At 42.6% G+C, this 24,844-nt stretch overlaps 1 protein-coding gene across 3 annotated transcripts in view; it reads right to left on the bottom strand.

The window, feature by feature from the left end:
- The window catches only part of AGO4 (argonaute RISC component 4), a 31,827-nt gene extending 7,449 nt beyond the window's left edge, over positions 1–24,378 (bottom strand). For all 3 annotated transcript variants that reach the window (XR_008598269.1, XM_054998988.1, XM_054998990.1), the window contains exons 1-16: positions 24,039–24,378; positions 15,495–15,660; positions 11,884–12,004; positions 9,997–10,178; positions 8,206–8,342; positions 7,984–8,118; positions 7,335–7,422; positions 6,722–6,869; positions 6,521–6,640; positions 5,777–5,905; positions 5,041–5,174; positions 4,285–4,469; positions 3,882–4,041; positions 2,159–2,474; positions 1,155–1,289; positions 333–434 (exon numbers count right to left, since the gene is read on the bottom strand). Coding sequence is in view for 2 of the 3 variants with exons in the window: in XM_054998988.1 (XP_054854963.1) it covers positions 333–434; positions 1,155–1,289; positions 2,159–2,474; positions 3,882–4,041; positions 4,285–4,469; positions 5,041–5,174; positions 5,777–5,905; positions 6,521–6,640; positions 6,722–6,869; positions 7,335–7,422; positions 7,984–8,118; positions 8,206–8,342; positions 9,997–10,178; positions 11,884–12,004; positions 15,495–15,660; positions 24,039–24,057 (2,277 nt within the window). In the remaining variant the exon portion in view is untranslated. The remainder of the gene's footprint in view (positions 1–332; positions 435–1,154; positions 1,290–2,158; positions 2,475–3,881; positions 4,042–4,284; positions 4,470–5,040; positions 5,175–5,776; positions 5,906–6,520; positions 6,641–6,721; positions 6,870–7,334; positions 7,423–7,983; positions 8,119–8,205; positions 8,343–9,996; positions 10,179–11,883; positions 12,005–15,494; positions 15,661–24,038) is intronic.
- Positions 24,379–24,844: the final 466 nt, after the last annotated feature.

Genomic DNA, 24,844 nt, shown 5'->3' with positions numbered 1-24,844 from the left:
TTGGCCAGCCACGCATACTCACCCTAACCTACCTCAGAGGATTGTTGTGAGGATAAATGGAAGAAAGAAGAAAAATGTAAGCTGCTTTGGGTTCCCACTAAGGAGAAAAGCAGGGTATCAATACATATATAAAAAAGGAATCATCACATTGAGTTCCAGAAGGCTTGATGTAGCAGTCCCACTGGGGTAAGAAAATCTTTCCTGCATTAGGGCCTCTCAATGCACATATCAGTGGCTTAAATGAAATCTGCGGCTGGTGTAGGACAGCCTCAACAAATGTAAAGTTGAGAGCAAACCATCAGCTATCAAGATGCTGTACAAACGCCACTTACCTGAATCCCTGCATGACTACAGAGGTAAAAGTCAAATTCAGAGGGGTGCGTGATGGTGCTGTCCACAGTAGTGCCTGCCGGAACATTGCCGCTCTTCCCAACCTATTAGATGCATTGTGTTAGAAGCAAATCCATCTTTGTTCACAGTACAATTTTAGACCAGGACCAAAGCAGGTTTTTTTAAAAAAAAACTTTCTTGGACCCTAACAGCAACATGCACTTAAAAGCTCTCCTTGCATCACCAGTCCAGCAAAGTGGGACAAGAACCAATACCTAAGTGGGACAAGAACCAATACCTAACCAACAATCAGCCAGTTCCTTGCACCAGAGCCCTTTTGGCTCATACATCAGGTATGGCCAGAACCACAATATTCAGCAATATTGAGTATGGTTGTGAAGTATCACCTGAAAGAGGTGACAACTATTCTGTTGCAGCAGTATCTCTGGCCTTTCTTCACCCATTTTTCAAAGCTCCAAGGCAAGCATGAGTTACGTTATATTATTTGAGTACCTCAAAGATATTACACTGCTGGGTCTGAATTTGCTACGTAACTTCAGCCTCTCAGTCACACACAGCCTATCAATTTCTCAGACAGACCTCTGGGCTGGTCATACTGGGTCAATGTGAATCAAGTAACTGAAAGTATATAAATGAACTCAATAAAGAAATTGTAACATCTTGCAAGATGTGTCTCATCACAACCTACTGCAGCATGAGAAAAAGTGACCTTATGAAATCCCACCTTTCCTAAAAGTTGTATGGTAATCGTGCAGTTTTTAGAAGGATCTGCCCATGCCTCTACCAAATCTTGTATCACCTACCCTTTCAGTTTTGTCAGCACAGAAAAGTCTTGTGTGATGCCTTTTCTGTACAACAATGTAAGTGATTCCTGGTCTATAGTCTTCCTCCAAACTGATGCAGGCCTTCCGGATTGCTATGAGTTCTGGCCAAGCTACCTAAAAAATTTAAAGGCTGGCGTTAAGACAGTTGAACAGATTGTGAAAATATTTTTGTTGGATTCCCAACATAAACAACATGGGAAAACATTCAAAGCACAATTAGCTGCTTTCTCTAATAGAAACAGGTTGATCACATATTGTGTTACCAGCACCTGGCTCATAAAGGTTTCAGAGTCATGTACACAGATCTCTCACATGCTACCATTAACACAGCCTGCTGTAATGGCAGATGTACACAGGGAAGCAGTTTAACTCACACCATCGACCAGCCCTTTCTGCTAGTGCTAGGATGCCACACCTGAGAATAAGGGAGCATCTATTGCAAAGATTAAACCCTCTCCCAAGCAGTTTAAGAGTTAACATGATTTTAGGATTGGAAGTAAGTCAGGAATCCATTCCACTAAACCATATCCTACATAACAGCAACTCCATGTTTAGATTTTACATGGATTCAGACAAATTGCTTCCGTGAGGAAAACTGTGGCATTACTTGCTCTTATAAATCCCAAGTTGTGGCTTTGGAAGAAAAATGCAGAACAGTGATCCAGAACCAGGACCCATCTGATGTTTTATTGGCTTTTTCCAACATGCCAAACCTTCCCAGGAGAAGCAGTGGGGTGGTGGTGGTCACCAGAGCATTAAGACTTGATACTGGCTCAAGTGGCACAGTCTATTAGCATGTGGTCCTCCCAACAGACTTGCACATCTGGATAACTCCCATTTCTGAACAGGTGCATTTCAGCAAGACCCTCTCTTTCAAGTGGACCAAGTTGAATTCCCGTCTCACAGCACAAGCACTTCTCTCCCAAGCTTCACAACTTTGAGGGAAAACACAAACACCCCAGCAAGCCTTGCCAGACCAATACCTGCTTCATCTGCCCTTCTGACACGCCTCCCCTGTAGTAGATGATCCGTGTGGGCTTGAAACGTGTGGATTTATAGAACTGGATCAGCAGTTCTCGCACCATGTTGGTAAGGTCCTGGATCACCTCTTGGCTGTACAGAAGTTCCTGGGAAGTCTCCTGGCGGGAGGTCTGAACCCGCACTGTAGCACAGTAGCGACTGGGGTGGCCATCCATGCTGCCTACTACCGCGGCGATGGAAGGCTTCTTCCCATCCCCAGCAGGTGGGTGAGTGACATCTGCTCCCAGGAAGATCACTGGCTGCTGGAATACAGACGGCCTGTACGAATGGACAAAAGAGGAGGTTTCATTTGGAAACTCAGAAAGGACAACCAGCTGGACATTATTATTCTATACTTCCGGCTTAATGTAGGCGCTGACTCACACAGATTTAGCCTGGGCAGAATCAGAAATAAAACATCAGAGCAACAGTGTTTTATAGTAGCTAAAAGTGTGGGGCTTGAATGTGGGAAGTCCAGGTTAAAGTGGTTCAGCAACTATTCAAGCAAAGCAAGAAGCCACATTTCTGTTGTTCTGGTTCAGGCCAACAGAAGTTCAGTATCTAGCTTGGCAGAACTGAGCCAACCAGCTTAATTACAATTCTGTTAACTAATTCCTCTGAACTCTCAGCTTTTATTTTTTAAAAGTCTGTAGAGCCCCCCACCCTTTCATTGAAGAGATAAAGGGGATAGCGTCTCTACACAATTTCTTAAAGGGATGAAGCCTGGAATTCAGAAGAACTTACAGACAGGTTGTTATAATGCTATTATATGTCAACTGCCAATTTGAAGACTAAAAAAGCCCTCCAGTGGCCGCAGGGAGAATGGGTGCCAGGATGGACTGGAGCAAGGAAAATGGGGCCAATGTGGGCAGGATCAGGAACATTTTGACTTCACCATCTTTGTCACGCGGGTGCCAACCCAACTTTGCTCCAATCTTTCACAAACATTGCAGTAAAGCAGGTTTGGGAAACATTGCAGAAAAGATGGTGGAAACCGAGAAGGCACACAGAACCACACAACTGTGGGGAGCTGGGGAAAAACTCTGCTTCAAAACAGCATCTAAGCTAAGGCAAGCAACTTGTCCTATTGTAGCATGAGAACAAAAATCAAATAGTGTGCCACAACACATTCAAATAAAGCAATCTGGGTTTCAAAAAACTTAATCTTGACTATCGACTCTGAACACCACAAGTTTATTTAGAATTGTAGATTTTGCACAGAACTGTACATTTGGAATCCTGTCGCTTGGAGTGCGAGTGGCTTTATTAAGAATCCTATGGTGCAATTCTCTAATCTATGTCCATTGATTTAAATGGGCTTGGAGTGAAATAACTCTACACAGAACTGCACTCCTAGTAAACTGGCTTTGTTTTTGCTCTACAGGAAGAAAAGGGATGGTCATGTGGAAAAGCGTATCATTCTAGCCACCACATAGTGGCATACAGGCAAAAACATGAAACCAAAAGGAGAGCCAACAAAGATGGGCTCAAGATGGATATGGTTCTCCACATCTGTATGCTAGAAATAAGAAATCTAGGAATTTGTTTAGTAAGGCAGGATGCTACGTAGCACAAGCATTCTCAGTCCTTGCGTTCAGAACTAATAGCATTAAAAGGTAGACTATAATCAATTGGTTATGTGCCTACTACATGAAGACCTTTCTACTGGTTTAAGTATAATCTGACCTTTGATGTGGTACAAGAACATTGTTTATTCCTCCAAGCTTTGCATTGATCTTCAGACAGAGGTTCGAGAGAGTCTGTGGAGAAGTTTTGACTACATTCTTCACCTGAACGCATTGGGTGGCCATGCCTAGGAGAGTATCCCCAACACGCTTGACCTCAGCTGAGAAGGAAAACAAGAAGTCACCGTACGTGATTATTCCACCCATTTTTCAGTTAGCTGGACTGGATACTCTGGTCTTGTACAAATTAGAAAGAACCAGTTCACGTAAGCATACTACAAAGGGAAAGGTTATGCTGATCAGCCAAAGAGGTATCTTTGCGCATGTATTATCAGTCACAATGATCGCACTAGTACTAGCTAGTTGAAAGGTCAAGTGTCATTCTCCCCCCCCACCCCCCTTACCATAAACTGGTGTCTTTCCAGGGAGGATCACTACTATTAGCTGCAAGCCAACATAAGTCAACTTCAAGTGTTTGAACATGGGCTCCACGCTGTCTGCACCCTGCGCATATTTACAAAAGCATGGCTGTCCTTGGATCGGCATCCCTGCATCTTTGGAGATCTTCCGCAGCTGGTCAGTAAAACTCCTATAAAACAAAGCCAGATTTTGAAGCCACAGGTGAGCAAGTCAAGAATTCAAAATCCCACAGGTTTTCCACCATTGCTACAGAATTATGATTAGACAAACATCTAGAGAAAAAGCCTTAACGGCCATTAGCCATGGTATCTATCAGGAACATCTAAATACATGGACTGAATACTAGATTCTGAAGTCACCCATCTCTCCTTCAGTGCCCACCAAGTCACCTAGCTAGCCACTGTTGGAAAGAGTGCCAGATGAGATGAGTCCTTAGTGTGACCCAGCAAGGGATTCTTAAACTCTTGACTTGTAGTTTCTTACATTTTGTAAATGGTATTGGCCATTTAAATTTTGGGTGTTTAGGAAAGAACTTGCATCATTATCAGCTTTCAGAAATCTCAAAATGGTTGTATGCTGTTTTGTGTATGATTTAAAAGGAAAGCAGATTTCTGTGCCATCAGTTCACTGATTTCCCCTTCACAGAATGACTGCTGCCAGCACAAGACTGCTTAACAGAGTCACCAGAATCAGCTGAAAAGGGAATAAAATCGCTCTATTCAAAGTACAGAGTTACTTACTTTAACAAGTCTTCCCGGCATTGCTTCTGAGGAGCAAAGCAGGCAACAGCCCAGACTTTAATCTCAATGCCAGCATAGAACTGCTTTCCTCTCATATCCCAAACACCTTGATTCGGTGTAGCAACAGTCTTGTTCTAAAGGAAGATTTAAAAATAAATAAAAACTTCTACCAGAAATAAGACAGGAAGAAAACAGATTCATTTGAAATGTGGTGGAGAGTTTGACAGATACAATGGACAGCAAAAACACAAGTAGGTGGGTTCTAAATCAAATCAAGCCTGAATTCTCCCTAGAGGCTAAAATGACTAAAATGAGGGCATCGTAATTTGGTCACATCATGAGAAGACTCGATGAAAAAGGCAATAATGCTAGGAAAAGTTGAAGGCAGTAGGAAAAAAGGAAGACCAAAAATTAGATAACATGACTCAATAAAGAAAGCCATGGTATTTAGTTTGCAAGATCTGAGCAAGGCATGACAGGACATTTTGGAGGTGATTATTTCATGGGGTTACTGTAAGTTGGAAGCAACCTGACTTGACAGCGCATAACACACACCTACGTGAATAGTGTGTTCAGATATTGAATAGCTACTTTAGTTCTCCTTTAAGCATAACTTCCTTATTTAAAAAAACAGTCATCAGTCCCAGATCTGAGCAATTAGAAATTCAAATAGTAATTAAATGCTGCCTAACTATTTGCATAATGTCCAATTTTGCAAAAATTGTTAAGAGCTTACCCGGCCTCCATACTGTAACATTGGTGCAGGCAACACCCTGCCTGTCAGCTCTGTCATTTCATTATGGACAACAATCCCAAACTCTTTCAGATATGGATCAGGCCCACCTACCATGCTATTACTCTTCACCTGCAGATAAGAGAGCAGCTCATGAGCACAAGGAGCCTGGCCTGAATATTTTATCCGTACAAGCTGGGCTTAATACACGCCCGTTAATTCTGTTATTTTCCTTGGTCATCCCCATTCTAAGCTTATTCAGTGGTTAGATTGTCAGACCAGCAGTTAGAGTATTGGGCGAGGATCTGGGAGACCCATGTTCAATTCCCTGCTCTGCCACAGAGGCTGGCTGAGTGACCTTGGACCAGTCACACACACTCAGCTGAACCTACCTCACGGGGTTGATGTGAGGATAAAACAGAGGAGAGGAGAACACTGTAAGCTGCTTTGAAGAGACGGGCAGGGTATAAATGAAGTAAATAAATAAAAGGTAGTTGCTCAAGTCATATTTCACATAAGCACATCTTGTATGCTCCAGACCAAACTGGTGCACTTGAACCACCACCACCTCCAAAATCTGTCAAATCCAGTAGTGGCTAGGAATGGCTTTCGACACTGGACCCAAGGAAGCTGTTTGAACCAGTGAAGAGGGAAAATAGTCCTTTTGAGAGATGCTCATTGTGACTCACGGTTGCAGATTTATTCTTTTGTTTTTTACTCCTGTAAGAGCAAGCCAAAATTACTCACTAGTCTACTGATTTCTTCCTGCCTGTCAGGTGCGGACCGTGCTGTTGCCTTGATCATAGTTGATGTCTGATTGTCTGTTAGTTTCTTGATACAACGCTGGCCTGCCACTATATTACATACCTAGGATCAGAAAAACACCATGAAGGGAAGCACATTGCAATGCAATGGAACTGACGAAGTAAAACCGCCAAATTATTTTACCTCGAGGGGTAAATATGTATGTTTCTGTTCCTGCCCTACTTGGAGGCATGGAAGATGAGGATATTTCAACTGCAGACTGTACTTCTGCTTAAAATATTGAGCTACTGTACATTCCATAGCCTGTCCATTTTCCAACTGCAAAGGGAACCTGGGAGAGAAGATGTATTTCCCTGATCAGTCTTCATAAGGAAATAGACCCCTATCAAACTGTAATTTGAACATTCTTTTCTGACATTTGTTCTGTATTATACAAGGTATATTGTGTAAGCTACAATATACAGTAAACAACAATGCGGAATTTTAGTCTTTGGTATTTGACAATGCAAACTTAAAGCAAAGAGAACCATTCACCATTTAACAGTATTTACTACTCTCCCAAGTACTTCAGAATTTGAATGAGGTTATAAACAGATCTTTCAAAATCCATCCAAGCTTGGTTATAAAGATGTCAACTTAACATTTGTTTAAGTATGCCATAGATTCATACCTCTTGCTGAAAGTTTGCTTGTTCAAAGAAGACAGTAAGTAATAGAAACTTGAATTTTAAAGCTACTGGACAGGCATCCTTTCCAACAGCTAAACTTAAAAGCAAAGCAAGAATGGGCTTACTTACGTTTGGTGGCTGGCTGGTCGCCTAGTAACATTGCAAACTCTGTATTTTCTCTTCATCTGGCCACAGTGAGTAACCTCGACTTTTAGACCTGCAAATTCAGAGGAGAAATGAGTTTGTTTGGAGAGTGATTTGGGCTCTGATGTGGACACTAGGTTCAAATCCCTGCTTATTTGAGCCACTATCTACATTATGGGGCTACCATGAAGTCTACTTTATATGGGTTTATCTATCTCAAAAACTCAGGATAGATTACAATCTCAATATCATAAAGTATACAAAATCAGACAGAAACCATAATATATAAGGAATCTCTTCATCTACTGCAAGATTAACTCAAGCTACTATATCAGACCAAATAAAAAGACGGAATTTCTAAAACCTACTGAGGTTAGTGCATTTTGTCATGGCTCAGGGGGATACAAATTCCACAAAATAAGCAACAAACTGTACATTAACAAATGGTACAGACATACACAAATAAATAAATTTGCCATAATTGTCAAAGTCATTATGGTGGGTCCAATATTCATTTTCAGCTACAAAGATGGGAAGATACTGATTCCTGCCCCCCCATCCCAGAAAACAAGCACCGGTTCATTTAACACTTTTGATATACATTAGAATGTTTTGTTTAGTCCAAGATACTCACCTCTAATTTCTTTGGTAAATTTAACACGCTGGGAATCTGTAAGGGGCTTTGTTTGTTCATTGATGTTCTGAATATCCAGGACCTCGCACATGAATTCAATAATAGGCTGGGCACGGTAGAAAGCAGTTGCTGATACTGTAACAGGAAGGGGGAAAGTATACTAGACACTACACCTTTGTGAGAAAGTTTTATGATCATTTAAACAAGGAAGCTCTCACGTACCATCTATGTTGAGCATCATGTTCCACATAGCAGGTCTAACAGACTGATGAAATCCAAACCAGACCTCCCGGCCACCTCCCAGAGGGTGGTAATAACCTTCTGGGGGAGAAAAGAAGGAACGGCCCACTGGGGTGTACCTAGTGAAAAGGAATTCCAAAGTAATGGCTACGTTTAGCTGGTGCAGGAAGCCTAAACAAGGAGTCTTGTGGCAGCTTAAATCTAACAGATTTCAGAACAAGTCTTCATGGACCAGACCCATTTTATGAATCTGAGTAGGTTCTAGTCCATGAAAATTGCAAAGGGACAAACATGTTAATTGTATCAAAATAAAATGAAGAGTCCAGTGGAGATGTGTATTTTTGTGAGTCACAGCTTATAAAACCGTTGGCCTTTCAAGGTGCTAGCGAGGGTAGGTGAGTCGTGATAGTGCTCAGTCAGTGTTTGAGATGTTCCAAATATGTTATAGTTGATAGAGTGAAGGATATGAAACAAATTTTCAAGCACTGGTTCGTTGTAAATATCAACAATTTCTGACTCACTGGCTATTTCAGCAACAAGAAGTTAGATGCACATCTCAAAAAGTCTCCACTGGCTTCCTATCAGTTACCAAGCCCAATTCAAGGCATTGGCTATCACCTACAAAGCTCTTCATGGCCTTGGTCCATCATACCTACTGGATTACCTCTCTCCCTATATTCTACCACTGCAACTTGACTCATCTTAACAAAGCCTTCACATGAGCAAAATCAACAGCTGCCTGTACACAGGCATTCTCTCTTGTGGCCCCCACTTTGTGGAATGGCCTACCTGAGAAGGTTAGGAAACCTCCCACTCTCCTGGCTTTCTGAAAACAATGCAAAACAGAACTGTTCAAGAGGGCTTTTTGCTCAGATGGGAGGGCTGTACAGTAAGGAAGTAGCCTCAAGAGAACCATCAGTAAAGGGACAGGGAACCCATCAATAAAAGGGATATGGAGGGACCAAAGACTTCACTACTATTTCTGTAAACAATGAAGGACCAGGGCTCATTTCGAGGGGGAACCACAGGAATGCAGTTCCAGCAGTTCCCCAAAGAGGTCACATGTCAGGTGGCCCTGCCCACCTGACTCTTGGCCACTTTGGGCCCGTTTCGGCCTGGATTGGGGCAGAAACAGCCTGGATCGGGCCTCTGACGGGTGGTGGATCACTCTCCTATTCAGCAGCAGCCCAATCCTGACCATTGTGAGCCCCTTCTCAGCCATTTTCAGCCCCTTTTTGCCATTTTGGGCCCAGTTTCGGCCCTGAATGGCCAGGATTGGGTCCAAAACAGCCAGCATAGGTGATGTCAGGGGGTGTGGCATATGCAAATCAGTTATGCTAATGACACATTTCTGGTGCTATCAAGGGGTGTGGCATATGCTAATGAGTTGTGCTAATGAGTTCCTCCAGCTCTTTTTCTATGAAATGACCCCTGTGAAGGACCATAGATTTCACTACTATTGCTATAAGTATGATCTTACTGGGTAGTTCCTATGATGTTTATTATATCAGTCTATGCTGTTTCAACACTTAAATCTTTAAACCTTTATTTTCATTCTCTCTTTAAATCTTGCGAATTGCATGTATATACCCATTACACGTATACTGAAATATTGTGATTTTGATTATACCGATTCACACCATGTAATCTACCTTGTCATGGTGAGAAAGGTGAACTATAAATGTTGTAAATATATGATTTTAAAAGATGCAGCTGAATTAACATCCTCTCCGGACAGAACGGGCCAATTAGCAAGATGCCAGGGGATCTTACCTCATAGAGGGAAGGTGCCGGGTAATGACATCAAGTGCCTGCACGGAGTCTTCTGGGACTTCATTCAGATGCCCTGCAAGAGCTTCCAGGAGCAGCTGAAGGCTGACCACAGACACCCACTGAATCGACACTTTAAAGGTTTGGTCTTTCCCTTCACCCGGGAGTGTGACTTCCATGTCCACCTGAAGGAAACAATCACAAAACATCATTTAGCCATTCAGCTGCTACGGAGGCAGATTTTTCTAACTCTATAAAGACTAAAATTCTTCATGAGGGCATGAAGCTTGACAAGTCAGTGAGTCACTTTGTAGAGGCTCAACCAGGACCAGCTAAGGAATTAGGGCTATAGTAATTGCAGCAGATTATATCTGCAACTGAAGTATTTTCAGTCTCACTCTGCTTACAAATCTGAAGGACTTGAAGCACAGAAGCACTGATGTTGCAATGTTCCTGGCCCCAGGATGAGACAAAAAAATCATGAAGGCTATTACCACCAGTTCTAAGAAGTACAGTAAATCCAGATTAAGAATGGATAAGAAGTCCTTTGGACAAAGTTCACATGGAAAATAATCCTTTCCAGACTGAAGCTCTGAGCATAGCATCTTCAGAAAAGTCATTAATAACAACAACAACAACAACAATTTGATTTATATACCGCTCTTCAAGAACTTAATGCCCACTCAGAGCGGTTTACAAAGTATGTTACTATTATCCCCACAACAAAACACCCTGTGAGGTGGGTGGGGCTGAGAGAGCTCCAGAGAGCCGTGACTAGCCCAAAGTCACCCAGCTGGCTTCAAGTGGAAGAGTGGGGAATCAAACCTGGCTCTCCAGATTAGAGTCCCACAGTTCATAACCACTACACCAAACTGGTTCTCCAGTTATTAAGTTATGTGAGCAGTCAACTCTGGCCTCCGCCATGTTTAATGCAGCCTGTGATATAAAAATCACAGAGCCCCTGAATTAATACAGCTTGATCTGTATCAGGGATATTCTAGCCGGATGGACAAAATAGTTACCAAGTCCTGCCTGGGAGAATAAAATATGAATGGAGCCGAGGACCGGGAGTGATTAGTTCCTACCTTCCCCAAACTATGAACGTGTAGTCATTGACAACAAAAAATCCTGCTGGGTCACCCCCACACATTCCAATCACCCCTCATTTCCATGATTTATATCTCATCCTTCAGCTGATGGACCATCAATCAGCATTGATAAGTTGTAAATCTCTTCCTGGCAACAATTCATATAGCCCGGCTATGGGAACATTAAGAATCAATTGCCTCTTTTTTCCAGCAATAGGAAAGCCCAATCTTACTTTTTTTTCGCACCCAGGTAGCAACAATCAAAGGTGCTAAAACCTTTGTCATTCTCAGGAACTGACTTTTATGATCTTTTGTCTCAACAGCTGAAGGGGCTCCCCAACCTCAGGACATGATTTGCCCTATAAGAACCAGGGCTTTGCCCTACTCAAATTGTACATGCTCACCCAAGCATAGCGCCCTCAGAGTCTCCCACTCTGAGCCCTCCTCCCTGGCCAAAGACGCAGGACATTTGAAGCTCTCCTCCTCTGTGGACTGCTCTGTTCTTCTGGATAGGTAAATATACATTCCCCCCCCCCCACTCTATTCCAATCTCTGGCTAATTTCCTAGGACTCTGTGTGTCTGTGCCAACATTTTATTACTTCTTGTGTATATGCACTTTCTCCTTTAAATAAAGTTACCCTTTGCTTTGAAGAACACCTATTGCAACAGTTCCTTTGGGAAGAGGACCCTGTAAACATTGATGGAGGTCTCACTTGTTATTCCTCTCGTATAGCCTTACTCCTTGCAGCTAATTCTCCCTTCTTACTTGCAAAGAGTCCCATTCCAGTAACAGTTACTTACTCTATCCCTGCCAATAGGCAGAGGATGTGCAGTGTACATGTTCCTTTTACCATCATAGCCAGGCTGCCGATCCCCAAATATTTGCATCTTGAAGTGTCTCACCATAGTATCCACAACCTCCCTAGAAAGAATTGCCGATTGAATAGAGGTTAGTATGAAGAACAAGCAAAATTAGAGGTACATGTTTATAATATTACAAGCCTCCAAGTCAAGATGGCGAGGGGGGCCTGTAGTACTGGGCGCTAAACAAGCAGGTTTTTACAGAGCACATCAGAAATGCAGTGAAACTGACAGAATCAATGGGATACAATGATCCCTAAACATAAGCACTACAGAGACCAAGTAAACTAGAAAACCTATACTCAACTATCGTCATGAAGGGTGAAAATACCAGGCCTCAAAAATAACTTAGAATTGGGAGGCTGACTTCAACTGCCCTCATGACGACTGGATAAACACACTTTCAGGGCATGACAAAGTAAAATGACTGTGCTTTGAAACCATCAGTCACAGAGAACTGACTAGAGGGGAGGAAACCCTGGACTTAATCTCAAATGGTTTCCAGGACCTGGTGTAAGATATGAACACCGGAGAAATTACTAGGAACAGTGTCCACAGTACTATCAAATTCAAGATATGAGGAAAAATTGCCCAAGAAATTTAGCACAGTCATATTTAATGTCAAAAGCAAGTTCTTCAGAGACTCTGAAAGTGTCTGAAGCTTTAAAAAAATGTATGCCACAAATTAGGAAATGTAATAGCAAGTCCAAAAAGATATCAGTGTCGGGAAAGTTATAAGGCACAAGAATGCATCCTGGAAAAAAACTGAAGTCTTGCCAAAATAGGAAAAAGGAGCATAAATTCCAACAAAACTAAGGAGCATATTAAGATTTTTAAAATAGGGAGACATTGAGCTATTAGACAAAGGGGTGAAATGGCTGATAAAGAATGTAAGAGAAACTGCAGAGGAAGCTTTTTTGTGCTTCTTGTCTTCCTTGCTGAGAATGTTGGGTAAGACTAGATACTCATGCCAGAACTGCTATTTCTGGAGAGAATGTTTAAAGTAGTCAGATGACAGATGAAATTCTGGGGTAAACAAATCAAAGAGTAACATTCCTAGGCCTGGATGGCACACACCTAAGAGTTCTTAAAGAACTTAAATCTGATACTGCTGATCTCCCTAAACAACAGGCTACCTGTTACTGAAAGCATCCATCATAATATAGGATTACAAAGTAGCAAACATGATGCCGATTGGTTGTTGTGGATTTTCCGGGCTGTATAGCCGTGGTCTTGGCATTGTAGTTCCTGACGTTTCACCAGCAGCTGTGACTGGCATCTTCAGAGGTGCAGCACCAAAAGACAGATCTCTCAATGTCACAGTGTGGAGAAGATGTTGGCAGGTAATTTATATCTACTCAGGAAGGTGGGTTTAGGCTGAGTCATCCTGTAAGAGTTTCCCAGGGTGTGGAATGCTAATAGAGGGAGGCTTCACTGTATCCTGAGGAGGTTCTTTTGCATATAGATTGGTGCTTGATATGCTAATCTTTTCTGCAGGGCTATTGTAGGATGTAGAGTATTTTGTTAGCCTGGTGTTTTTCAGGACTGGAAACCATGCTCTATTCATTCTTAAAGTCTCTTCTTTCCTGTTGAAATTGTGCTTATGCTTATGAATTTCAATGGCTTCCCTGTGCAATCTGACGAAGTAGTTGGAAGTGTTGTCCAGTATTTTAGCGTCCTGGAAGAGGATACTGTGTCCTGTTTGAGTTAGGCTATGTTCAGCCACTGCTGATCTTTCCGGATGGCCAAGTCTGCAGTGTCTTTCATGTTCTTTTATTCTTGTCTGGATGCTACGCTGCCAACATCTTCTCCACACTGTGACACTGAGAGATCTCTGTTTTTTGGTGCTACACCTCTGAAGATGCCAGTCACAGCTGCTGGCGAAACGTCAGGAACTACAACAACCATTGGGCTATACAGCCCGGAAAATCCACAACAACCACCATTCTCCAGCCGTGAAAGCCTTCGACAATAATGCCGATTTTTGAAGGTACCAGCTGGAAGCCAAGAAATCATAGTCCAGTTAACCTAATGATGTTCTGAGTCAAATGAAAGAAAGCATTAAAGACAGATTTATTAAGCATCCAGATTAAAGTCTTGTTGAGGAAAGATCACCATGGTTTCTGAAAAGCAAAGTCCTGCCTCACTGCCTTCTGCAGTTCCTTAAAAATTCCAATGAGCATGACACAGAAGTAATCTGGTAGATACATATTTGGGATGTCTTAAAACCTTTTCCCAAAACATCTTTCATCAAAGGCTCTGGAATAAATGTGGCAGTCATACAATAGTATGGTAACTGATTTAAGAACAAAGCAGAAGGCAGGAGTAAAGAGCTCCACAAAACAATCTCCTCAAACACAGCAATAAAATGGCAAATAAAGTTCAAAGCAAGCCAGTATAAAGCAATGCAATACTGGAGCAAAAGATCCTTTACTTCATATATACACTGATGGGAGTCTGAATTGCTGGGCTTGAGCCAGGAAAAAGATCTTGGGATCAGAGAACAGCTTTAGGCAAAGTTTACCCAGCAGTTATCTTTAGTGGAGACTGGGAAAAAGCAAATATCATACTGATAATGAATACCTGAAAATAAAAATGTCAGCATCATAATATCTACATATAATATAGCCACATTTTGAAGACTGTGCATGATTTTAATCACCTCATCTCAAAAATAATATTTTAGGGATGAGAAAGATACAGAAAACATTCATATTTACTGTAGCTTATAAAAGACTACTAACAAGATTATAATATAGATGTTTACTATAGAGTGGAGGAAGCAAAAGTTTTTTCACCTTCTCCTATTAATAATAAATGGAATTGATGACTAGAAGAAAATACTTCAGGCAACACATAATATCTGGAATTCCCAGTCTCACTGGCATTAACTTAGATGGCTTTAAAACAGATGCGTTCACAGAGGATAGGTTTATCACCAGCTATTAGCTATGGAAATTAAATGGAACTTCCATGTTCAATAATACCATACCACTGATTAATTATTGTGGGGAGGGGGTAGCAAGGAAGACTCTGCCTTTGTGCCCTATCTGTGGACTTCCTGGGGGAAATCTAATTGTCAGTTGTGGAATTCTGGATAAAATGGACCTTGCATATGATCCAGCAAGGTTCCTGCATTCTTTCATCACAAATATACAATCCATCTTCCTGCAGAGTTAGAATAAGAGGAACATAATATCCTACAGTTTGGAAGATCTGAGTAAGTATGTTAATGGTAGGACGTTTTGGAGGTCTTTCATTCATAGGGCCACCATAAGTCAGAAGCAATTTGATGGTACATAACACACACACCCCTACCATTAGTCAAAGAATAAAGTAGTTTCTACACAATACCAGATTCTCATCTGGTCTGTTAATGTGTTGGGTGCAGGAGTATTCCATGGCATCCTAGCTCTTAAACAACTAATTCTAGTATTCCAAAGTGTAATGCATATTTTAGGTTTTTTTTACTCAAACTACCTGTTAAAAAATACTCAACAACAGAAGGAGAATGGTTACAAATGTCCTGGATGCCATCAAGTTAGTCTTACCTGTTCACCCTCCGGGGACGTTTTTCTGGTTTAATATCCACATCATAATGATAAACATCAATTTTAGGGATCTGCACCTGGAAATGATTGGCTAAGAGACGGATTGGTTTCCCAACTGTTCCCAGGCCAGGGCGACGGGGCGGCTGGAAAAGGCTGGCTGGTGGTCCTATGAAAAATTGAAAAAAAATTGAGAGGAGAGCCTACTGTCAATTCCATCACAAACATTCCAGTGAATCCAATTCAAGATCGTGCCTCATTTGTCCTCTTGCACACAACAAGTTCCATAGTTCTGATAGTTCTAACCAATATTCATTGACACAGCCTCCATCCAAGCCAAAGATTGCCAATGTGACCTTAGTCTTGGTTTACATATTTGCAGTCTATAAAATCAAAGCCCTGTGAGCAGGTTTTTAAACGTTTTTATCTATCATTTCCTACCATCAGTTCCTCACACTATCCTTAACAGATACTTCTGAGACCTGTGTAGACTTTTGCGTCTTGTTATAACTTTAGTCATTTTCTAAAGCCATCACATGGCTTCCTCTAATTTTTGATTAGAATATGATCAAATTTCAAGTGAGTGTGGTTATTACACAATCAATTTACAGCAGAAAATATTTTCCCCAACCATCCCAGGTGTTCAAGCAACAGGGATTATTTTGCCCACACAGGTGACAATATTTCTAGCCAAATATATTCCCTAACATTTTGAAAACATAAATAAGGTTTCTCCAAAGAGGGACCATGGTTTATAACATAAGCAGTCAGCTGGGTTAGTCTCCTGGATGGGAGACCACCAAGGAAGTCCAGGGTTGCTACACAGAAGCAATAAATGGCAAATCATCACTGTTCATCTCTTGCCTTGAAAATCCAACAGGGTCACCCATAAGTCGGCTGTCACTCAGCGACACTTTGCACCACCACCAGTATAGCTTTGGAGGCCCAATGACCTTCTCAGAGAGATTATATGGAAAACACATCTAAGCCCTGCAGCATTAACAATTTTTGTAAAGTTTGAGGAAGTAACTTACTTTAAGCCTCAATTTCTGGCTCAACTCTCTGTATCTATATAGTGCCTTTTCTTAAGTGGTTTACACCCTGCCTTTTTCCACAATGGAGACACAAAGCAGTTTACAACATCACTCTCTTCTCCATTTGATCCTTATAATAACCCTGTGAGGCCTGTTAGGGTGAGAGTACACGACGGGCCCAAGGTCGCTCAAATGCTTCCATGTCCAAGTGGGGATTCAAACCAGATTCTAGTCCAACACAATAATATCACGCCTCATTGGCTCTCAATAATACTTTTCCTCAGTAACTCTTACAACACCCTTGGAAAGTCAGACCAGTATCAGGAAAAAAAGGCTAAAATGCTGGCTTGCCAAAGAGTTCATGGCTCTGATGAGGAGTAAAACAAGGACACTTTAGCTGTGCTGTATCAGCTCTGTAGAATATATAGAAAAATAAATCAAAGTACATTTTCCAGCTGAATGCAGGTTATTCCCATTTTGGATACTTTTTGTATCAGAAAAATATACAGACTGGCCAAAAGCAGCAGCTCCAGGCCAGAGCGGCACAATGGAAACCACCAGGCTTGATGTAACATGGAGATTTCCATATTCAAGTGTCAGCCCCTTGATAAGTAGCTTTGGATAAGTTGCAACGGCTCCGATTGGCTGACACTGCAAAGGAAAAACAAACAAACAAACAAACATCAACAACATATACACTACTCTTCTAGACAGATTAGTGCCCATTCAGAGTAGTGAATAAAAGTGTTATTATCCCTGCAGTACAGCTGGGGAGCTGGGGCTGAGAGGAGTGGCTTATCCAAGGCTACCTACAGAGCTAGTGGTAGTTGTGGGACTCAAACCAGCAGAGAGATGATTCACAACCCAACCACTTAACCATTATGCTACAGCAGTTCTCATGTAGAGAGAAAGTCTCAAAAACTATAAACTGCTCCTTTGGATTCTCAGATAATATGTTGTCAACAAAAGCAGTACACCAAATTAAACAATTCATTGATACAAGGAGCTCCGGCCTTTTTCTAGTTTGCTCCGGCCTTTTTCTAGTTTGCTCCCGTAACCTTCTTGGCAGTAGTGAACAAGCTTAAAACTAGCTTAGTATCCTAGCCTTTCTTATCTTAGGTTGAAGGGCTATGTTGATAACTAGTATTTCACTAAAACGTAGCTTTATTTATACTCCACCTTCTCACAAAGACTCAAAGCAGATTTCAAAAAATAAAAATACATTGAAATCAATACAATAAATATGAGAATTAACACATACAAAAATTACCTGGGGAAAAATAGATCATTTCCACAAACATTAAAACTATGCAAATAAAAAGCAAAAAAAAGAAAAACACAAGCATTTGCCACAATGTTTTAATTATCAATCTTTGGATAGATTATTCAAGTGAAAAGACTGTGGTCCTAACAGGATTAATGGGGGGATATCCAGTCAAGTATTTTTTTAAAATTCTTGGTTCGTGTACTATTAATTCTTTACATTTAAATCATTAAGCATATTGCCATATCATGACATGGGACATTTGGGGGGGTGGGATCCTGCAAAGGAAAAGTTTTTTTTAAGTATAAGCCCTTTTAAGTGGATGATCCAGTCCTTGTGAAATGGGAAGATTTCTGTTCACATTTCAGAATATGAAATTTGCCATTGAAGCTGTATGCCAGAACAAAGCTTTAAAAGCTGAGTATGTCCATGACTCAAGTACTTTGGAAGATCCAGGTATTAACACCAATTGTGAAGCAATGACGTGCAATCACTTGTGACTCTTAGTGTTAAAAACAAAGCCAGAGTTTTATCCTTTTAGAAAAAAATTAGCCACAGGAAGAAAATCATCATACCCACGCAGGTTGCACAATGGTGAGTCCTTTACCAGTCCCAGGACTCCGTCAGCATCTTAGCATATTGTCAAAGTAATGGGACTGACTAATCTGTTAGTAAGACATCAGTTTATCAACTTCATCAATTAGCTTGTAGGTTCTTGACCATGAAGAGCCTTACACTTTATTATTTCATGAGATTTCATACACACAAACATGCTCATCGCAAAGCTTTAGTTTAAATGCAGACATTTAGGAATAAGTGTCTTCCAGACTTGTTAATGACATCAATGTAGTATGCAACCCACAAAGCCATATGCTCAAGGATTAAATTTCTTCATGACCATTTTAGCTCCTACCCATATCTCTTTCTTGATTGAGATGATTTTTCACATTCAAATATCTACCAACAACCCCCACCACATATACCTCAGTATACATGCCAACACGGAAACCTAAAAGTCTAAGATCGGATAATGATTCACAAATACAAGGCAGCTCATGCAACTGCTTTGCACATGGCAACCTACTTTCTTTCTGAGTCCTAACTGCATTATGCATTAGATAAAAGTTCATCTAAATGATCTGGAACAAGCAAAAACCAGAGTTCTGCATGCCACTTTATAGGGCATGACAATCTGTGCTCTACAATGTAACAGAATATACTTAAGTCTTGGATTGCTGGACCTCCTGAACTCATTTTATAATAACCATCTCCTACCTCCTTCTTCTGTTTAAACCTATGTATATACATTTCTGCCTCAAGTATTGAGCACAGTATTTCATGCTTCCGACAAAACTCATGAATGCTTATGGCACAATACATTTGTTTAGACAGAGGAACCAATTTCTTTTCACATAAGGAAAGCTTATGTCAATGTGCTAAATGGATTTGTGCCAACAACAAATGATGCAAAGGCCCTGTTTGCCAAGTGCGCAAGGCAATCTGGACTAAAAAAAGAGCACCCGTTCAAGCAAATTTTGTGAATCAGACTTACTGTATCTTCAGTCAGTGTGTTAGTGTTATTGTGGGTAGAGAACGATGTTTACAGGGGGCATTCTGAGAGTATACCACTTTGAGTTCTTTGAGGAACCAGCTTATGAAGTTCAGAAACCTGCTGGCAGTCCTCATTCTTGAGAACAGGAAAAAGTCAAGTAACCACATGAAAACTGTGGTGGTAGAGCCTACACTTGTGAACTTTACTGGTTGAATTATTCTTAAAAAAAACCCAAACCTTGAAAGTTACATCTCACATTTTAAAACTTCCGTCATTCTCTCTACCACTAGCATCATCACCAAACATACTCTTTTCCAAATCATGCAATATAAAGAAAAATGCAGAAATCTATTTATTTTGAACAGAGAATTAAAACATCAGAAATACTAATTGGTCTATGTCATTCAGTATTGTCTAGAGTGACCAGCAGCAGCTCTACAAGGTCTCAGGCAGACAAAGTTCTTCTCCAGTGCCTTTTACCTGAGATTGTTTTAAACTGAGATGCCCCAAATCTTCTGCATGCAAAACCTGTGCTTTCCTCTGAGCACTCCTTAAACAAGAATTCCAAAGAACCCTGCAAGGCAACTCCCACAGGGCAGCAGCAGCACTGGAAACTTCCTTGCATGGCAGGAATGGAATCATTGCAATCCAGTGTGTACCCCCCACCTTGACCCAGCAGCCCAGAAGACACAATAATTGATGGTACTGAGAACTGCTGAGAGAGTCAGATCAAGATCACATACACATCTCAGTACACACCAAAGAGTTTTCCATTCTGAACAATGCCTTTGGGAACCCAGGCTGGAAAGGATAGTATCCTGTATCATCCTGAAGAATCCGCAGCTGGTAAGTAACTGTTCTGTCAACCAAACTGGCTGAGAAAGGAAGCCTGGAGATTGATAATTTTCTAACACAAGAGGATCCATGCAAAGGGGTTTTCTCCTGCAAGTCAAGACTAATAACTACAAAACAATCCTTATTGCTCCTTCCTGCAAAGGCCTCTCAAAATTTTCCTATAAACAGTTCCGTAATCAACCAACTATAGCTTTTTGCTAGCTAAACAGAGATCAGGTACACAAATTATAAGGGCTTAAAGTATTACGGACATCCTCAGGTACCAGCAACTAAAGTTCATGACAGGAGGCGGCAGAGGATCTCTTTACTATTGATTTTGCCCCCAAAGAGGTGTTCACTGAAACTGATGAGCAATTTTATCCACAAAAATATCCCTTCAGGTTTCTAGCGTGCTCCAGCAATGCTGAAGGCATGAAGGTTGACCTATTTATACCCACACCATTCATAAGTGGTCCACCAGACAAGACAGAGCAGACACAGAGCAGGTATTGAAGGAAGTTCTCCATCACCATGGATTTAAATTGGCTCTAAAGTACATGTGGTTGAAACTAACACGAGTTATAATCATATGGAAACCATCTAGATCCAACAATCTTCAGAGTGCTAACTCCACTCCTATAGAAATCCAAAGAAAACCAATATTCAGTAGGTAGTGAGTTGCCCTCCTGACCTGGATAGCCCAGGCAAGCCAAATCTTGTCAGATCTCGGAAGTAAGCAGGGTCAGCTTTGGTTTAGTAATTGGATGGAAATCTGAGGAAGATCATGGTTGCAGAGGCAGGCAATGACAAACCACCTCTGTTAGTCACTTGCCATGAAAACCCCACCAGGGGTTGCCATAAGTCAGCTATAATTTGACGGCACTCACCACACCACCAGTGAATTACTCACAACAAAACAGTAGTCACAGGCTAGTTCACTACTGATCACTTCCCTCTCATCTAGAACAGGAAGTCAAACTGAGCATGTTGAGCCTGATATATACTGGGGCATGCCCATGGTTTCTACAGACCCTTATGATCCACATCTGTTAAGGAGGCCTTAGCGGGGGGGGGGGGTTTGAAGCCTGCCTCCCCTAGCACTACATGCTAGGATATCCTCGACAGCACACTCAAGATCACCTCTGTCAGTTCAGTTAGGTAAACTGTTGGCAGTAGGGTGGGTAATACAACAGAAGTCCTACTTAACAAGTCAGACACACACACAAGGAACTTTGTTACTTGGAATGGGAGATCCTTACAGACTAAAATAGCCTACCCTTCCCCATCCACTACCCGTACAGAAATGCTGAATAGAATAGACCATTGCTTCTTCCTCCTAAGCATTGTCAGGTCCAGGTTCACTAGTTTCTGCCCAACCACCAAATGCAATCTAGCAGACTAAGAAAAGAAGGCGCTTTGTTTAAAGGAAGAGGCAAACACAGAACTGCCACAAGATTCTACCAAAGATGGCCAATCTGTCAAGTGTATCACCAAGTCTACACCCAACTCTTAGTCTCACTAGGTGCAAAAACAAGAACAGCGGCACATCCTCTCTGCTCTACTTTCCACAACTGAATACAGCACCCCATCTCAGTGAGTGCATTAAGACCTGAAATTTAAAGAAAGTCCTGGTAAACTGTTAAGTGACTGAATGGGTTGATCCTCAAATTATAAAACTGATTGTGTGTATATATTTTTTTCCTATCAGCCATGCCTCAAATAGTAACCCGAAAGGACAATCACTTTGGTATTGCGCCTTCAGAAGCGACCTGCTTTTTAGGGCCTTGAAAGAGGTCACCCTCCCAGCAAACCAAGTTTAGTAACTAACATCACTCAAAGGTAAGGAACACACTGACTTCACTATGTGCCCAAATGCAGGCATTTACTAAAACTACTGATGGGCAGATGGAGACAAATGAAGGGAGGGGGGAGAAAGAAGAAGAGAAGACTCAAGGTGGCAACAGTCTCACCCACTCACTGGATGGAGCTAAAAATGACACTGGAATTTATTTTTAAGTACTTGATCATGAAGTTGTTAGCCATTTTAGAGGCTCCTCGTGAATTGAATGGCAGGGCAGAAGTGGAAAACAAAATATATAAGTGACTCATCTAGCAACATTAGGTGCCTGATTTAACATTACATGGTAACGGTTTTCAGCCCTCACATATTTCAAATCCGTACTGCAGAACAGTAAGTTCAGCAACTGAAAGGTTTCACATCTACTAATAATATAAGCACAGGCAAGTTACGTGTGCGTCTTGCTCTAGCTTTTGAGCAAGGGTCTAACAACTGCCTTCATCAAAAGTCACACTGTCTAGACCAGTGCAAGACCGTTCCAAAATATCTGTCTATGAAGCACCTAGAAAAAGTCAGGTGATGTACAAGATTCACAGGAAGGCAGGCCCTGCCAAATGGGCCTACCTAATTGAAATGCCCCAACCAAGCTAAGCACACACTGGGGAAGGCCAGCAGTGCCAAAGGCTAGGTAAAAATAGTTTCATAGTTTTTCTAACCAGGACAAGAATCATTTCTTGAATGATGCTCTCAGACAACTCTTATCCAGTGCTAAACATCCAAGGTAAAAGCCCCAGAAGACTACGATTACACCTAAAACTGTGAGCCGGTGTGGAGTGGTAAGGAATGGATATTAAACTATCAGCCTTATCTACCTCATAAGGTTGTGACAATACAATGGAGAAGGGGAGAACACTGTAAGTCACTTTGGGTTCCCACTAGGGGAGAAAAGTGAGGGTATAAATGAAATAAAAAAATAAATTATTAATAACAAAGTTCAATGCTGCTTGCAGAAACACAAATCATCCATGCAGACAGGTTACTTGCATGCTTCCAACTAAATGAGTTCAAATCTTACGCTGCCAAATCTCAGATCTTAAAGAGCACAGATGACTCCCCCATACCCTTGTCATGCTTAAGCTGAACCAGCCAACTTTCAACCATACTAAGAATTCCAACCAGAACGGAGCTAATCTCCATGCCCTAAGTATAGGCATCCATCCTGCACATTAAGACTAAATGAAGTGTTACTGCTTGCACTGTTGTGCACATCAAGCACTGCCACACTGCCAGGGATCAAACCCCAAGAACACTCCAGTACCACCACAATGCCAGTCAAGCCATTTCTCCTTACCTTATATATAAGTTTAGGATACCTGTTTCCCCCCCAAAAAAACCTGGAACCCACCCAAGCTCTAAGAAACCTTGACCTACCTGTCACCGAGCTGTACTATGCTACAAATTGGCCAGACTCTTTGACAATCCTGGACAGAATAAAGCTCCCTGCAGGCTCAAGCTCATACAAGCACAGGTTGCACCCACCATCCTGCTTTACTTTTTAAAAAGGACATATGCTGTTCTACAGCACGTACCTAAAGACAAAAAGCGTGACAGCAATAATAGTATTTGCCAACACCTGTATCACACAAGCATGCTTCTCCGAGAGCTACAACCAGACAGCTCCACCATGAGTTTTGCCTCCACTTGACATAGGGAAATGCCCTGGAGGCACATAGGAGGGGCAGGGCCATCCACTTGCAGGCTCTTTTACCCTAAAACGACTACACCTTGGGGTAACAAGGCTGCTGTCAGGAACCTCCATGGGTCCTGCATTCCCCTCCTCTCTCTCTCCAAAACAGTCCCATCTATACGGCCTCCCCTTTAGCCTCAACTACCCCTCTTTTAAAAAATCCCCACCAGTTTCAATGTCACCGCAAGTATGGCACGCCCAAGGGCGCCCCATCACCCTGCCACCAACTCACCCCCCATGGCCTCGACGAGGCCCCTCCCCCAAGCCACACACCTGCGGGCCTGCCCAGCGCCCCTCCCTCCCGGCGAGACCTCTCACCTGGTCCCAGCGCCTCCATGGCGGCGGCGGCGGCCTCGCTGCGGTCCCCCCCGGCCCCAGCCGCCCCGGGCCCCGCAGCTCCAGCCGCCGCCGCCGCCGCCGCAGCGTATCTCTTAATTTCGGGAATATTGGCTCCGAGGTGAGGGACGGTGTGAGAAACTGGGGGGTGGGGGGAGGGGGAGCGTGTGGGGGGAGGGGCGTCGGTCCCCGCCTCACAAACAAACCCGCACGGACCAGCGAGCAAACGAGCCAGCCCAGCCCGCGCCCTCGACTACCGAGCGCGCGCCTGGCGGGGGCGCGCCATCTCCCCTCCCCGCTCCCCCGCGGGCGTAGGAAAGCGGCAGCGGCAGAGGCTAGGTATGGTAACGAATCAGCGCCGGCGTACGTGCTGACGTAAGTTCCCCCTCCTGCTCGTCCCCCCTCCCGTTTCCAGAGACGGTGAGCAGCAGAAGCTTCACTTCAGACAGCTGTTCAAACGACGTGCGCGCGTCACCTGAGCACCGCCCACTCCAAACTCTGAATCCACACCAAGGGAAAGAAGGAGGCGGGGATAAGGCCGGAGAGGCGCGCGCCGAGGTCTTTCGTCGTCGCTTCAACCGAGCGTCTTTTTTTTTTTGCAGCCTTTGACTCAAGTTGCGCTTCGCTCGCGGGCGCGCGCGGCTGTTAGCTTGGCTCTGCCTCCTCGCTCATTTTCTCTCCCCCCGCCCCGCTCTTTCCTGACGCGAGAAACGTTCGCGCTTTCTGTGGTAGCCTGAGAGAAAAAGAGCGCGCGCTCTCTCTTTCTGACGACCTCTGTCGCGCGCTCC

The sequence above is a fragment of the Eublepharis macularius genome, chromosome 15 (genome assembly GCF_028583425.1).
Source record: "Eublepharis macularius isolate TG4126 chromosome 15, MPM_Emac_v1.0, whole genome shotgun sequence".
Lineage (NCBI taxonomy): Eukaryota > Metazoa > Chordata > Lepidosauria > Squamata > Eublepharidae > Eublepharis > Eublepharis macularius.
The sequence above is the reverse complement of the archived record's forward strand: the minus strand, read 5'-3'. Positions and strand labels throughout refer to the sequence as shown.